The sequence below is a fragment of the Sciurus carolinensis genome, chromosome 12 (assembly GCF_902686445.1).
Source record: "Sciurus carolinensis chromosome 12, mSciCar1.2, whole genome shotgun sequence".
NCBI lineage: Eukaryota > Metazoa > Chordata > Mammalia > Rodentia > Sciuridae > Sciurus > Sciurus carolinensis.
In genome coordinates, this window is record NC_062224.1 from 67,724,555 (window position 1) to 67,741,891 (window position 17,337).

The 17,337-nt window shown below is 39.8% G+C and overlaps 1 protein-coding gene across 1 annotated transcript; it reads right to left on the reverse strand.

The window, feature by feature from the left end:
• Positions 1-389: 389 nt before the first annotated feature.
• On the reverse strand, positions 390-8,927 carry Degs1 (delta 4-desaturase, sphingolipid 1). Its single transcript, XM_047520607.1, has 3 exons — positions 8,727-8,927; positions 3,967-4,709; positions 390-1,261 (listed from the first exon to the last, which is right to left on the reverse strand). The coding sequence occupies exons 1-3, from the start codon at positions 8,806-8,808 to the stop codon at positions 1,115-1,117; spliced, it is 972 nt and encodes a 323-aa protein (XP_047376563.1). The 5' UTR covers positions 8,809-8,927; the 3' UTR covers positions 390-1,114.
• Positions 8,928-17,337: the final 8,410 nt, after the last annotated feature.

Genomic DNA, 17,337 nt, shown 5'->3' on the forward strand with positions numbered 1-17,337 from the left:
GTTACTAGGAATTTCCCTGGGCTAGGGAATCAGAAAGGAAAGCAAAGCACTGTGGGCTGAAACTGGTCCTGTAAAGCAGGTTTGTCAGTCCCCAGAGGATTGTACTCTCCATACTCAGCTGCCTGGGAGTTGCCTGCCACTATGAAACAGCCATATATTTCAACAGTAGTTTCCCATATTACACCACATTCCCCCAAGTGACCCATCTGAGGGAATCAGGACTGCCGGTCTAATAGCCCATGATACTGGGCTCCTTGCACTAAATACCTGCCATCAGCCCACAACCAGTTTCCCCTGGAATGAAGATCGTGGCAGTCTATCAGTTAAGCTGTTTAATATGTTCGAGAGAGTGTCAGTGCATCTAAAAGGAAGTTGGATGCTGGCCACGATTAAGTTCAGTAAGTACTTTATTCATGAGTTAGTCTACAGAATTCAAGCAGAACTAATGTAGGTCTCATGTATAAGAGTGAAAATTTAAATAAGTAGCTCCTCTTATTGTTTAAGACATTTCCATCTCAATCATTTATACTATATTAACTTTGGCCCTTCTTAAATTATTATTATTTTTTGGAGTGAAATTTTAAAGAAAGTTTCCCCTAATACCCAAGTAACCATGTTATAAAGACAGTGAAATACAAAAATGCAACAAATACTAATATACTGTGATTAACAGCTCAGTTCATTAGCTGTTTTAATAAAGTAAAACTTTACAGTGAACACAACACACTAGAAATACTCTTTATGATATGCTTACAAAATGACAGAAATGGGTGAAGACTCTCCAGGTACAATAATACAATGAGTGAGTAAAGCTGAGCATGAAGGAGTAAGGCTGACTGTTTAACACCTGATTAGCTGCTGCTGCTTTTTTTTCTGTTATCTTGTGATGGCAGAAACTGAACCCAGGGCCTCAGGCATGCTGCAGGCAAGGGCTCCACCACTGACATATATCCTCAGCCCCAGATTAGTTTTGTAACAGCAGGAAGATCCTAGTTTGAAATTGTGTCATGATAGTTTTTAAGCATCACTGATCTTCAGTTTCATAATGCGAAAATTCCACTTTATCAGCTATTTTAAAAGCTTCAGAGAGGAATGTCTTTGGGCACGGTGATATTTACTCCAGTACCTCCTTCCCTTTTGGATGCCTCTTCATTCTTGAGTAGGGACTTATTGTGTCATCCATCACAAAATCATACAGAACTCTCACCCACGAGTTGTAGTGGGGGAGGTTGTCATAGTACTCAGCTGCTATTTTCCTCACCTAGAAGGGAAAAAAAGACAGCGAGATGAATGGTGAGTGTTACTGGGGCCTATGGAGAATGACTGGTGAATGTCGGACCCAAACAGAAAAAGACAAAATGCCAAATCCCACAAGGGGAAGTAACTTTGATCCTAGCCCTTCCAAACTTCCAAAAATTCCTTCCTAAATAAGAATGGTCTACAGTCGACCCACATGTATAAATAAACCCTGATTATAATCCATAGTGAATTTATGTCAAAGCCAGTAGTGATCAGCTTAACAGCTAGGACAGAAAGATACCATCTTTCCAACAGTGTAAAATGACTGCCATTTTAGACCCTGAATAAACATTACAGTTGAGAGACTCTTGAAGTCTGAAATCATACTGGAAGATTATGATCATAATTAAAACAAGTTGATAATGTGTAAATATTTCAAAGACATGAAGGGGAAAATCAAAAAATTCCTGAATATTAGGAATTAGAAGAAAACCAGAGAATTAGCCAATGTGTCCATTCAATTTAAATGCTAAAATAAGAAATCCCTTCATGTCTTTGTATGTACTCTAGAAAGTTGTGAGAAAATGGAAAAAACACACAAAGCACACCAAAAATAAGCAAAAAGTACACTTAAAAGAATGAAAATATTAAATAAAAAATCTCTTAATATAAAACAACTTTTCAAAATTAATTACAGTGATAGCTGCACAACTCTGAATATACTAAAAATCACTGAAATGTATACTTCAAGTAGGGGAATTATGAGTTATTTTAATATAGATGTTAAAAAATACCCACCCCATTACTGCATACATATTAACCATGCAATAGTTATATATAATGTAAGTACTATTAAGTTATGCAGCAAATAACAAGACAGTTATTGAGGAAAGAAAATACTCCTCAATACACAGCACAGAAAGAATAGGAAAGGCAAGACTAGTAAATTCTAGGATTGTTTGTTAGTTTAAGTAAAGAATAAGAAGGTATCAAGGAAGGGAGAGAGAAGTAAATAGTCACAGATGTACTTTGGGCCTTAAGTGATGACTGAATTAAGTTTTGAATTCTGGAACTGTTCTAGAAAAGTGAAAGTACTGGTTTACATTAAAAAAAAAAAAAACCCTTCAAATTCAAAGGGTGACTGGCTTTCTCTTTAAACCACATTACTTTTAAAAAATTATAACAATCACTTTCCTTGTCACAAAAAAAGGCAAACAAAGGCTGCACACTCTGTTTGGTCTACCATATAGTCACCAGGACACCAGGTAGAGCTGGAGCTAGCACTGCACTGCAGCACAGGCTCACAACCGTCTTCCGACAGTTGTGTGCTATTTTTTTCCCCAAATATTTTATTTTGAAAATGTAAAACTTATTCAGAAATCAATAAATTATAAAAGGAACACTAATGTGTCCTCACCTATTTTTACCAGACTAACCCTGTGACCTGCTTTCTATGTATAGTATGTATACTGAATTGCATATAACAAACCTACAAACTTTGTTCTCTTTTTTGAACCTTTTGAAAGGCAAAATATTATGTGACAACTTAACCCTAATATATCATCCCTGGATATTTCAACATGTATCTACAATGGACATTCCCCTACAAACCACATTATCATTACAGTAAAAGTTCAATATACTGAAGGTCTGTGGTCAAAAGAAAGAGAGTTCCTGCCTGGGATAGATTACAGTATTGGAAACCGCTATCCATTAATTTTGCAGACCAATTATGCAGGACATCTGTTTTATCATAAACTAAACAATCTTAGGTGGTTTAATAATAATCATGGTTGCAAAGGACTTAGTTTTCTATTTCTCAATTACTTTACCAGATAACATATTTTTATATATCCTTCAACATTTTTGAACCCTAAGTTTAACCATTAAGTTTAATGGTGGTTACCCTTTATAGAATTAACCTGGCAGACACAGGATTTATATCCTATCCTTTTATCCCACTCCTTTGATGAGCAGCTTAGGTTGACAAAATGTACTCTTTCAAATGAGCAAGCCAAAACAAATTTTATTACTTAACCATCAGAAAATGTATCAAACCCTTTACTAAAAAGGAACACTTATACATTGCTGGTGGGGTTGCAAATTAGTGCAGCCACTCTGGAAAGCAGTGTGGAGATTCCTCAGAAAGCTTGGATTGGAACCACCATTTGACCCAGCTATCCCACTCCTTGGCCTATACCCAAAGGACTTAAAATCAGCATACTACAGAGATACAGCCACATCAATGTTCATTGCTGCTCAATTCACCATAGCCAGATTGTGGAACCAACCTAGATGCCCTTCAGTTGATGAATGGATAAAGAAACTGTGGCATATTTATACAATGGAATATTACTCCGCAATGAAGAATGATAAAATTATGGCATTTGTAGGCAAATGGTCGAAATTGGAGAATATCATGCTAAGTGAGATAAGCCAATCTCAAAAAACTAAAGGACGAATGATCTCACTGATAAGCGGATGAGGACATATAATGGGGGGTGGGAGGGGCTAGCATTAGGTTTAGGGTTAGGTTTAGAGTTAGGCTAAGGAGAGCGGCAAGAATGAAGGAAAGAAGGACTGTGTAGAGGGAAAAGAGGGGTGGGAGGGGTGGGGGGAGGGGAAAAATAAAATAAACATCATCACCCTATGTAAATGTAAAAAAATAAAAAAATAAAAAAAAAAAAGAGAAAAAAAAAAAAAAAAAAAAAAAAACCCTTTACTTACCAGTGGGAGGTTTTTTCCAGGAACATTGGGGAAGTCATGATGTTCATTGTGGTAACCCACATTGAAGGTGAATAAATTCAGAGGCCCATAATACGAGTAAGTTTCATGCCCCTTTAAGAACATGTAATGTTCAGCTATGAAGTGTCCAGAAATCGGGTGCAAACCCAGACCAAGCAGGGATGCTGCCAACATGTAGACTAAAGATTTAATTCCCAAAAAGTAGTAAACTATGATGTCAAAAGTGATCTGGGCCACAGTATTGATAATTTCCAGGTAAGAAATTGGTTTGGGGTTGATGAGCAGAGGTCGAAAAGCATAAAAGAGAGGCTGAAGAAGAACCCATATAAACTTTCTGAAAGTGGTACAGAAGAACCAGCCCTCAAAGTCAGTAGGAATATCCACGTCGATGCCGTCAGCTCCAAGATAGCGATGATGATCCATGTGATACCTCTTAAAGGAAATCGAATATGGAACCCCAATAGGAAGATTGGCAAACATTCCAAACCAGCGATTCCACAGGGCCTTGTGGTGGCCAAAGGCAAAATTGTGGGAAATCTCATGAATAGCCAGAGTCATTGAGTGGTTAATGCAGCTGCCGAAGACGTAGGCCCAAAATATGACCCATTTCCAGTCCAAGTCTTTTACTAAGTAAAATGCAACCAACTGTGTGATAACCATCATAATTATAATCCATATCAAGTTGGAATCAGGCTTCATCAAGGATTTTATCTCTGGATATTTTGCTGTAAGGAAAACAAAAAAACAAAAAATAAATCAGGAATGGAGAAAAGTACGTCGTTACTCAGCAACTATAATTAACACATTAACTTTCATCTCCAATCATAATATTAGACTTTCATCTCCAGTCATATTCCCACTTTTAGAGACTTTACCAAATATTTATCTACTAAAGGGAAGGGGTGTATTCGTAAAGTTTAAAAAGTAAAGTTTGGGGCTGGAGGGATAGCTCAGCTGGTAGAGTGCTTGCCTTGCAAGCATAAGGCCCTGAGTTCGATCCCCAGTACCGCAAAAAAAAAAAGTAAAAAGTAAAGTTTATGACACAACTTAATATTCATGCGAGAAAAATTAGCCCCAAAATACAGAAGTGCCACATTCTTTTGTATTAATATGTTTTATCAATGTTTAGATAGATCTTCAGCATCTTTACCTTATAAAATAATTAAATCAACACATTTGACAAAGGCTAGAACACAATATACATTCTGTAGGTAATTTTAAAACCATAAAACTTATTATCACAGTTCTCTCAGACAAATCACCCAAGTGATTCTGTAGTGAATTTTCACAAAATGGTAACAGTATATAAAAGTCAGTAGTACAAGGAAGTCAATATAATGGAGAGAAAAATAATCTTTTCAACAAATGATGCTGGAACAACTGGTTATCAACATGCAAGAGAATGAAGTTGGACCCTTCCTCAGGCCATAAACAATTATCTAAAAATGGATCAGAGATCTAACTATAAGAAAACTATCAAACTCAGAATAAATTGTTGAAGTAAATCTTTTCAACCTTCATGGTTTCTTACATACCTAAACGAAAGCACAAGTGACATAAGAAAACAGATACACTGGACTACATCAAAATCTCTTCTGTTGCAAATGATAAGCCACAAAATGGGAGATCATGTTTGCAAATCATCTATCTCATAAGTGAACTGTATTCAGAATATATAATAAAAGTTTGGCTGGAGGCATAGCTCAGTGGTAGAGTGGTTGCCTGCCATGGCAAGGCACTGGGTTTGATCCCCAGCATGGGAACAAAACAAAACACAAAAACATACAAATGGCTAATAAGCAAACAAAAGATGTTTAACATAATTAGTCAGTAGGAAAAACATAAACTGAAACCACAGATTCAACTTCACACCCACTAGGATGGTTATAATAATAAAAAAAAAAAAGAGGCAATAATGAGGATGTAGAGTAACTAATTTTTTTTTAATTTTTCTTTTTTTTTAGTTGTAGATGGATACAATACCTTTGGTTTTATTTATTTATTTTTATGTGGTGCTGAGGATGGAACCCAGTGCCTCACACATGTTAGGCAAGCACTGTACCACTGAGCCACAACCAGTCTGTAACTGAACTTTCATATATTGCTGGTGGGAATGTAGAATGGTGTCAGCTGGAGAAACTTTTGGCAGTTCTTCGAAATGATTAACAACCCAGCAATTCTACACCTAAATACCTACCCAAAGGAAATGAAAATATATCCATTCAATAACTTGCACATGAATGTTCACAGCATTATTTGAAATAGCTGAAAAAGAGAAACAGACCAAATGCCTACCAACCTAAGTAAAAAGTGGTGGATCCATAAAAGGACAATTATTTATCTACAAAGATGGAAGTACTGACAATTCTATAACATGGATGAACCTTAAAAATATTAAAGGAAGTGAAAGAAGCCAGTCAGAGAAGATCAAGCATTGCATGATTTCATTTATATGAAATGTCCCAATGAAGTAAATCTGTCAAAACAGAGTGTAAGTTGCCTTCGACTGGTGGGGGCGGAAAAGATGGGGACTGCTAATGGGTTCAGGGTCTCTTTTGGAATAATGAAATGTTCTAAAATTAGATGATAGGGAGAATTTCATAACTGTGAATATACTAAAAAATTTTATACTTTAAATGGGTGAATTTTATGTGATTTATATTTCAATAAAGTTGTTAAAAATTGCTTCCCTGTAAAAGTACAATAGTAATGAAAGCATTACTTGTGACTTATTCTTATTTGACTCTCTGATAATGATACAGTCCTGAGCCCTCAGGACTTTCATTTGTTTTGGGGGTATTGGAGATTGAACCCAGGGCCTTTTGCAAGCTAGGCAAGAATTCTACCATTGAGGTACATCCCTAGTCCTGTAAATGTAAATTTAAACTATATAGAGGTGATTGTTAAATGTGTCTATGTTCTAACATGCCTCTCCCGACTCCCCCAAAACCCCTGAAATTGTAGAAATCTCTCTTTTCATTTAGACATAGTTTAATCACCAAATTCTTATCTTTCCTAAGATTATGCCATCTCCCACCCTTGAAGTGGATCACTGAGTAGTATTTACACCTGCTTGGAAATGAATTTTCATTGGGAAATACTGCAGTCCTTTCAACTTTTCAACTGAAATGGTTCAAATGATAGTCCATTTGTGGAAAAAAGGTTTTTGTTGAAATTTGCATCAATTAGCACCTTCTTTCTTCCTTGATTTTCTGCCTATTGAAGAGAGAATTAAATTCCGGGATTTTTTTTTTTTTTTAACAATTCCTGTGGGACATGTAGATAAGGCACAGAAAAAAATGTAGCATATGCATTCTCGTATCAAGTATGTGTAAGTGATTTGCAAAATATACATTTTAATTAAAAAAAAAAAAGAGAGAGAAATCTAAAAACCCAAAGTCATTTAAAGAACTACCCTTAATAAACAACTGGAAAAAAGTTCAGCTCCCAGGGACTCAATTTTAAAAATCTATTATAGGGGCTGGGACTGTAGCTCAGTGATAGTGCACTTTCTTAGCTGAGTATGATTACCAGGAAAGGAAGGGGAAAAAAACAAACAAACACACAAACATTTCAGTGGGATTTACCAACACTTATTTGTGAAAATCCCAAATTTCTAACTTCAGATACTCGTGCAAAAATCAGCATCTTGATTTTTCTTTTCACTGGGCAAATGAATGTCAAAAAGAAAACCTAGGGAAAAAGTTGTGTATGTGAGAGATTTCCTTATAGTCAAGTCTCCAACTATTAGTTTCAGAAGTAGCAAAAATTAAAAACATTTTTTGGAGGCAATCTAAACCGGATTAGAATCCTCCTTTTTGCATTAACTCAATTCATTTTTACCTCATTATTTAATGCAGACCTAGACAAATTTCTAGGAGAGAGGATTAAGCTGGGTAATGTTTGTAAAGCATTTAACCCAGTGACTAACATATCATTAAAAGTCGTCTGCAAGGGATGGAAAAAAATGTTACACAGAGGGCCCAAATACTCCAGTTAGGCAAGGTCTAAGTTAGTTTGGGCCAAAAGGCCTAAATTAGCAATCAATCGGGAAACCTACAGGCTATGGGGCATATCTTGTCTATTTGGCAAGTCTTCCATATTTCAGTCTTTTCTTCCACCAAACCAGGATGGAGTAAAAATGTCTTAAGAATTCTACCCTTTTTGCGCCCCAGGCTTGTAGAAGCATGCGGGGACCCGTCCGATCTAAGACGACGCTGGGTCTTAAGGTCAGGTACAGGTCCCTCGCCCCCACTGCCCTCCGCACTGGACCACGTGAGCGTGGCTCAAGTGGCCCCAGGATGCCGCAGGACCACACCCTGCGCCGCACACGCCGGCAGCCCGGCTTCTCCAGGGAGCCGGCGGCAGCAACGACGCCCACCGAGCACAGGATCTTCCGGCTGGAGGGGTGGCCAGGGGTGGTTCCGCCGACCCGTGGCCCCAACCGGTCGGCTGGGCCCGGCTTGGGAGCCTGCGCTCGTGGACGCGCCCGCACCTCTTCTCGGAAAGGCACGAGCAGCGCGCGAGGTCGCGCGGGGCCCCCTGCCTCCCCGCGCGCCTGGGCCCGAAGCCTGGCCCGGCGCCTCACACCGGCCTCCGCAGCGCGAGCGGAAGAGCAGGGAGCCGGAGCTGCGGCGGGACGCGCGCGAAGCGGACTGGTAACGGGCCTCGGGCACCCTGGGCCGCGCAGGGCCCGCGCGGAAGGCCGTGCACGCACATAACGGGGCGCCGCCGGTCCTCACCCAGGATCTCCTGGCGCCGGTCAGCGTGGGGCTGGTCGGTGTAGACCCACTCGAAGTCTTCCCGAGACACGCGGCTCCCCATGGCGGCGGCTCGCGGGCCGACTCTCGGCGCTCGCTCCGGGCCGGGCTCTTCCGAGACGACTGCAGTGGCGGCGGCTCCTAGATTTGTGTCTGAGGCAGCGGGCGCAGAGGCGGGCGCGGCATCCGAGACGCGACCAGGGGCGGAGCCCGAGACCCCGCCCCGCCCAGGCCCGCCCCGCCCCCGGCCTGGTGGGGAGAGGCTGTCTCCCGGCGCCGCGTTCTGAGTCCCCAGCGCGGTGCCGAGATTCCACCGCTTTTTACCGCCCGCACCTGAGGTTCTGGAACTCGCGGAGCCCTTCGAATCCCTGCAGGTGCCCGCGCTGCGCCCAGGAAAAGGTGAAAAAGGAAGAAAAAGGCTCCAGTTAGATGAGGCTGCTACTTTAGTGCCTCCGGGGTTGGTGCGGGGGTGGAGGGCGAGGAAATACCCCGAGGCCTGCAGCCCCACCGCGTCAGGAGGCTCTTGGGCGTTAATAGCTGGCTGCTGGGACAAGTTTTGTTTAATGTTTAATAGCAAATTGCCCATTGGGCCTTTTTTTTCCCCTTTGGCTGCGTTCTGGAAATGATACTTGAAAGATATGAGTGTGTGGCAACTAGAAATTAATCAAGTAATAAAAGCACAAATGTTGAGGGGGAAAAGTGTATGGAATTTGTCATTCTGATGTTATTTCTGTTACAAAGTGATTGCTCAACCTTGCACCTGTGTGTCACAGAAGTCATCAACCACAACCTCTCCCTGAAAGAGGGAACATTTTGTTTCAAAATTAGTTATCACTTCTCCATCAGAAAAGAAATTTTAGGGACAGGAGTGTAGCTCAGTGGCAGAACATAAGCTTAGCATGGCAAAAGGCCCTCTGTTCAAGCCCCAGCACTTTTTTTAAAAAAAAACAAGAAAGGGAAAAAAAGAATCTTGTACTAAGATTACAAAGATAACCAGACATGCTGTGCCTCCTAATAAAAGAACACACCGTAAACGCACACATGCCACGTACAAACACCAAAGCACACTCCCGCCCCACCCATACACATACCACAGCATATACAATCCAAATCTGATCAAGTCCCTAGGTTGGACTACTAATGTATAAAAACTAGAAAGAACAGATGAACATGCTGAACCACACCACAGGAATTCAATTGGCAAGATCTAACTGGGAAACCTTGTAGCACAACTCCTGGATTTTTAAATAAATAAAGGAAGGGAAACCTATAGATTAACTGTGGCTTAAAAGATGAATCAAACCATTGCAGTGTGTTGACCTGATTTAGATTCTGACTCAAGTAGTTTAAAAAGTTTGATGTGAGATCATTAATTTTTGATTGGAGAGGTGAATTAAATTATCATTAACGTTTAAGAATGATAATAATATTATGGTTATCGTTTCTTAAAAGAGCTTTTATCATTTACAGATTACTATCAGAAAAGAAAACCTAAACTACAACTAAACTATGGTACATGTAATTATCATATAATGTTTCACTATGATACCACTAAAATAATTATGGAACTTCTTTATGTATTTATATGAATTGATCTACAAAATGTACTGTTAAATTGCAAAACAGCAGGTATGAAGGGAGGGGTGTGTATTTATAATACATATGTGTGTTTCCTTGGATATGTATAAAATATGTTTATGCAAGCAAGAAATAGTTACATTGTGGTAAAGTAAGTAGGGGAGGGGGTCGGGAAGGAATTTTTTTCCCTCTTAGTCCTTTCATATTTGAAATGAAAATAAAAATGTGGATTTTTGACATTTATAGAAAAAGGAGAGATTTTGAGCCACATAATTGTTGTAGGGATTGACAGTTACTTTAATTACATCTAGGCATGCTAAATTAGTTTGCATTTTTTAAATTTCTTAAAATGTAAGCACAGCCAAAAAGATAATTAAGAGAAGTACAAATACAATGCTTTGGAGTTTAAAAATTGTTAATACATTATCTAACTCTTTCATCTTTCTCTTACTTTTGCCAAGTAATTTTTAGTGAGGCAATCATACCAGTTCTTCTGGAAAGACACTGTCCAGTCTACTGTTAAAAGCTGTGGTAAATCTGAATAGTTCCAGTTGACATTAGGAAATTTCAGATGAGAGCAACCATACTTTTGAAACTGACACATTTTTCCACACAGTTGTTTCCTTTTCCATTTGCTTAATCTTTAAATCAGCAAATCATTTTTATGACCATTTCAATAATGATTTAATTGAGATCTAATAATGATGTTGAAAGGTAGCTGTGGGAAGCTTTGTCAGTTTAAATTCATAGAAGAGAAATTAGCTGGGCATGGTAGCGCTTGCCTGTAATCCCAGTAGCTTGGGAGGTTGAGGCAGGAGGATTGTGAGTTCAAAGTCAGCCTCAACAACGGTGAGGTGCTAAGCAACTCAGGTGAGACCCTGTCTCTAAATAAAATACAAAATAGGGCTGGGGATGTAGCTAACTGGTTGAGGGCCCTTGAGTTCAATCCCTAGTAACAAAACAAACAAACAAACAAACAAAAAACGGAGAAATTAAACATACTTTATTCATTTCAAACAAACCTTAAGCACAATATTATATCTGTTTCTGGACATCAAGTAACAAACCCAGTTCACAATTAATTGCCAACTTATATCTTTTCTTATATATATTTTAAAATATATTATTGGATTATAAAAGCACATTTGAATTTACAATTAAAACATTCACAGATTTGTTTTTAACTAAGTGGACCTAGTGTAGTAGGAGAAACACTCCATCTTGCCTGTATGTCCTCTGCTCAACTGGCCTCACTCTGTGTAGCTGGGCCTGCCCAATCTTGGGGACATCATGTGCTCCCACCTACTGCTGGCATCTTTAGTCCCATGTGGTCTCCAGCCCCAGAGTCTGGACCTGTCTCCCCTGGGTCCCTATTCCTTCCAGTACACAGACCTCTCAGGACTTGGGGCTTCCCTTCTTTGGAGCAGTGCTCACCCTCAGCTGATTTCCTTTTCTGTGAGGGGTTCTACAGGGTTCTGTGGGATTGTCCTCAAGCCTGTCAGTTATACATTTCCCTTATTGATTACTAATGTAATCAATAATGTAATGTAAGTGCTTAAGCACACTGCAAACATGGCTGCCCTTTGAGATTTTAGGCTTTCTGGTTATACCAAGAAAGCCAGGCAGGCATTCATACCTTCTGCCTGCCTGTGTCTCAACTTAGCAGGAATGCAGTATTGGTAGAAGCACAGATGGCAGGAGGAAATTGTATGGAGGTCTCAAAAGAAGCAGGAAAAAGTTTGATAAAATTTAACTTCTATTGGCAATAACTGTGTAGAAAATCCAATAGAATTGAATTCTTGGAATAAAATTAAAGAATTTTACAAGGTTATTAGGTGGAAAATTAATGAACAAACAAAATTTTGTACTTTAATGCACCAGCAACAACCAGTTCAAAGATTTAAAGAGAAGGCACTTATAGTAACATAAAAATTTACCTAGAAACATATCTAACAAGATGTATGAGAACTTCAAGATCAAATATATATGTGTGTGTGTGTGTGTGTGTGTGTATGTATGTATGTAGAGATGGAAGAATGGAAGGATCAAGAACCCCTAAGACAAATCCAGAACAAAACAAGGTAAGGTGGTTTACTTTGCCAAATACTAAGATTTGTATACAGCTTTAATTTATAGTAAAGAAAATGTCCTAATCTGTTCAGGCTCTTCTAGCACACTGCTATAGACTGGGGGTGGCTAACAGACAATAGAAATTTATTCTTACAGTTCTGGAGGCCAGCAAGTCCACGATGAAGGCACCAACAATTTCTGTGTCTGGTAAGGCTCTTCCTGGCGTCTTCCCACTGTGTCCTCCTGTGGTGGAAGGTGGGAGACAGCTCTCTGGAGTCTGTTGCATAAGGGCACTAATCCCATGCCTGAGGGTTCCACCCTTATGATGTAATCACTTCCTAAGCACCCCACCTCCTAATACCATATTAGGAGTTAGGTTTCAACACATGAATGGTGGTGGCAGCACCAACTTGTAGTCTGTAGCAGATAGCATAATATTAATTCCGGAACAAAGCACATAGTAATAGGACAGAATAGGATCCAGAAATAAATCCTGTCAGTATGTATAACTAGAAGATCAGTGAAGAAAGGGAAGAATTTTCACATGAAATTGAACCCAACTCATGTTAGTTCTAGTTATTTTATTACTTAAATGTATAAGATGAAACTAAGAAACTTTGGAATTTAGGAGAATATGTTCTTTAGGGAAGTTCAGAGGAGGATTTCTTAAGATGCAGAGAGCACAAACCATCAAGAAAGAGCATTTGAAAAATATGTAATCAAATAACTTCAACAAAATGCAAAGTAAAAAGACAAATCACAAACAGAGAAGATATTCCCAGGACATAAAATCAGAAAGGGTTAGTATTTAAAGTATATGAAGAACTTTATAATAAGAAGAAAACTTTATAATAAGAAGAACTTTATAATAAGAAGAAAAGGGAACTGGAAGTATTTGAAGCTCAGTGGTAAAGCACTTGCCCCGCATGTGTGAGATCCTGGGTTCCATCCCTACCACTCATAAAATTAAAAAAAAAAAAAAAAAAAAAAAAAGGAAGAACAGAAAACTAAGCAGAAGAAATAAAGAAAGATTTAACAGAAAAGGAGGTACTGGTGTCTTGGTCAAGGTCTAACCAGAAAATAAACACCATTCCAGGTATTTGTAACAAGAAATTTATTATAGGGCATTGGTTACCTAGGGGACAAGAGTTAAGAGGTAATGTGGACAAGAAGGACAATGTGGGAAGTCACTCTTAATCCCTCAGTTGGAAGGCCTTCTCAGGCGGGAGAATGTGGAATGCATTCCCCATGAGAGTGGGAGCCATAGAGCCCTGGCCTGGCTAGAACTGGAGCAAAAACTGCTGCAGGTGAAGCCTAAAGTAGACAAAGGGAGGGAGAAATCACTGACCTCTCTCTCTCTTCTTCCTTTGGGCCTGTGGCATCTCAGTATATTATAGTGGGAGTTCATGATGGAGAAGGCCTGTTCCTGTTTTGCCAGGAAGCAAAAAGAGAGGGTAAGAAGTCAGTGTCCCATATCCCCTTCCAAATCTCCACCCCCCCCATGACCTAACTTCTCCAACTAGGCTATACCTCCTAAATATTCCACCATAGTACCACAGGCTTGGAGATTAAACCACATGTGCCTTCAGGTTATATTCAAGATTCAAGCTATAGCAGACATGTAAATAAAATCCATGATATAATACTATTATAGAAATTCTCACTTCCAAAATGGAGGAGTAGCTCTGTGAATCCATCATATCTAATGAAAATTTTATAAAACAACTACAACAACTACTTAAAGTCTCTATAAATTGTCCTAAGGGCATACAACAAATGAAAAAATAATTTATCCAAGAAAACCTAAATCTTGGTAAGAACAGCAAGTGTCTATGGCACTTGAGGCATGACCTGCTCTCCCTCCCTCAACCCCAGCTTAGCACGACAGATGCTCCACTCTAGGCAGGTGTGGCTCAGATAAAGCTCCTTATCCCCCCAGTCCCTGTCAAGGACCACAGTGTCTCCCTGGCGGGATAGGTTGCCAGCACTTCTCATACCGGTCTACCTGCTCTGTGTCACTCCAGAGGAGTGAAGCCACGTAGTCAAGGACTCCATTCACCTTCCCATACCTGACTCATTCATAAGTGGAGGCTCAGACGCCATCACCTTCACCCCACTTTCTATAGAGGGAGGTTTCACAATAGAAAAGGCAAGCCAAGAAGACCAAAGGTGGCCAGTCTGACCTAGCACCTTGCTTGTAAAGCCAGGGTGTCCTGAGGGAAGCAAGCCTCTACCCGGTCTTCAATTCTGAAGTGACTTGCTGAGATGGGAGAGGCAGGCCAGAAGAAAAAGAGAGCCCCAATGCTCTCTGTAAGGAACTGGTCCTGTTTAGGTCAAAATGTGGGGAAATTCAAGCCTAAGGATGCATGATAAAATAATGGGCTTTTGGTGGTAGGCAATTAACAGTGGGCTGGCAGATCCATGCAGCAACAAACTAAACCATGCACCAACTAGGTAACCAGAGAAAACTAGGAAAAGAGACTGCTAAGAAAAATCATACAGGAGCTGTGCACAGCAGTGCATGATTTTAATCCCAGTGACTCAGGAAGCTGAGGCAAGAGGATTGCAAGTTTGAGGCCAACCTCTACAATTTGGCAAGATCCTGTCTCAAAATTAAAAAGGGGTCAGGATGTAGCTCCTAGGTTCAATTCCCAGTAACAAACAACAACAAAAAGAGCCCTCCAATTTTAAAAGACTGGCCTCAAAAACTATCCCTGGAAAGTAGCTCAAATTTATTTGGATCAGACTGTGGACAATTTATGATCCAGAATATTGTCAAAAACAATAGAGCAATTAGCCTGCAATTAGAGGAGCCCAACTAATGCAGTTTTATACCTATGGAAAAAGCCCTCTTAACGGACCAAGGGAAGGGGTAATCAAAGAGCCCACTGTTATCTCAGCATTACTGTGAGCATGGCCAAGGCCCCCTGAGGAGCAATGTCAGGTCACGTTGAGGGGTATACAAGATTCACTAAAATAGATTCACTTAACAAAAATAATTAAATGCTAGGTGCAGCGGCATATGCCTATAATCCCAATGACTGAGGAGGTTAAGACAGGAGGATTACAAATTCAAGGCCAGCCTTAGCGACTTTGTGAGACTCTGTCTCAAAAAAAAAAAAAAAAGTGGTGGGGGGAGGTGCTGGGGATGTAGCTAAGTGGTAAAGTGCCCCTGCGCTGAATAATCAAGAAATCACACAAACTGGAGGTGGTAGTGACGGTTGCTACAATATGTCATCTAAACTGTGTATGGAGGAAAAAACCAAGAGACATCCAAAGAAATTGGGCAGCAGAAGTGGAGAGAGGTGATAGACCACTCTGTGAGAAGGCCCTGATTTCAGATTTTAAAAAGTCTCCAGAGCAGCCAGTTAAATATGTTTAAAGAAAAGCATGCTAAAGGAGTAAAGGAAGTTGGGTTCACGTGTCTCATCACATAGAAGAAAAAACTGTCGAACTCAAGCAGAGATGATGCAACTCAAAGAACAGAGTTTTAAAATACAAAGAAACGTAAATGAGTAGATTCAAGGAAAATGTCGTGTGGACAAGAAGATAGCCATCCACAGTTCCAGGGGAGAGATCTGGAACAGAGTCTTCCCTCACAACCCTCAAAAAGAATCCACTCTGCTAACCCCTTGCTTTCAGACTCCCGGGCTTTAGAACTGTGAAACAGTAAGTTCCTGTTATTTAAGCTATCCAGTTAATGGGTTTGCCCCAGAAAAATAATGTAGGCACCAATCTGTCATCCACTGCTAGTGTTTCCAAATAAGTCTGAAAATGTTTTAATATGAAATTTGATTCATCAATAAACATGAATTCTGAACTCAGAAAATAGGAAATCCAATTTTGGGGGGCAGCAGGGCAGTGGTTGCTGTCTTTGAAGTGATATCACAGTGAACAAAAAATACTTACCCGTGATGGGTCCATGCGTAGTACAGAAGATACAAAACAGATTTGTGTGCATCATCTACTGTATCACCATTTGTTAAATAGAGTCTAAGTGATACTTCTCTGTAGAAAAATACTTTTGAAAGAAGCTATTCATGTGGCAAAATTGCTGACAGAGCAGACTGGTGGAAAAGGCCATTCTTATATTTCCCACATATATTTGTCACTCCTAGAGTATTTAAAAGAGACCCAGCCTATAAGCCAAAGCAAAATATGTGTGTCAGGAGGCAATCTTCTGAGAAGGGTCTGGTAGCATAATTCTGACTCCTATTGTAGTGGACAATGTGGTGAGTGATCTTTCACTTCCTTCTGCTGAGAAGAGCCAGACACCTTTGCTTCCTGTTGGTCTGATCTCACAAAAAGCTACATATGCATTTATGGTCTATGCAGGAAGCAGTGTTAACCCTATCTGTTTATCTGCACACAGGACATTAAAAGGAATTCAAACTTGTGGAATATGTGGCAGATTTCATGAGAAAAATTTCAGGTGGCAGGCATGAAAGTATGGCACTAAATATATCATAACTGGATAGAAGCTTGGTTTTTCTTTTTGTTTTGAAGGTTTATCAGAGGCTCCCAAAACTAGGAATAGCAGGGGCAAAATGGTCTATGTAGGACATGCAGGGTGTCTTAGTCTATTTGGGCTGGTATAACAAAATACCATTAACCAGGTAACATTTGTTTCTCAGGATTCTGGAAGCTGGAAAGTCCAGAATCAAACTACTGGCAGATTCAGAGTCTGGTGAGGACCTATTTCCTGGTTCATGGATGGTCATCTTTTTTTCCTTACACATGGTGGAAGCAGGTAGTCACCTCTCTAAGGACTCTTTAAAAGGGCACTAATCCCATTAATGAGAATGAGAACATAAGGAATCATCACCATCCCTATCCTCACCTGTGGAATGACTTTCTTTTGTCTTTCTCCTAGACATTTTCTTCAAATTATATTTTAAGCCAAAGAATTTTCCCTTCCTCACTCTATGAAAACCTGATGGAAAGA

Excerpts from the sequence above, each read along its gene's own strand:
- Degs1 (XM_047520607.1), bottom strand. The coding sequence starts at position 8,808 with ATGGGGAGCCGCGTGTCTCGGGAAGACTTCGAGTGGGTCTACACCGAC. Across the intron at positions 4,710-8,726 it reads CCGGCGCCAGGAGATCCTGG|CAAAATATCCAGAGATAAAA; the intron begins GTGAGGACCGGC and ends TTTTCCTTACAG. Across the intron at positions 1,262-3,966 it reads CTGGAAAAAACCTCCCACTG|GTGAGGAAAATAGCAGCTGA; the intron begins GTAAGTAAAGGG and ends TTTCCCTTCTAG.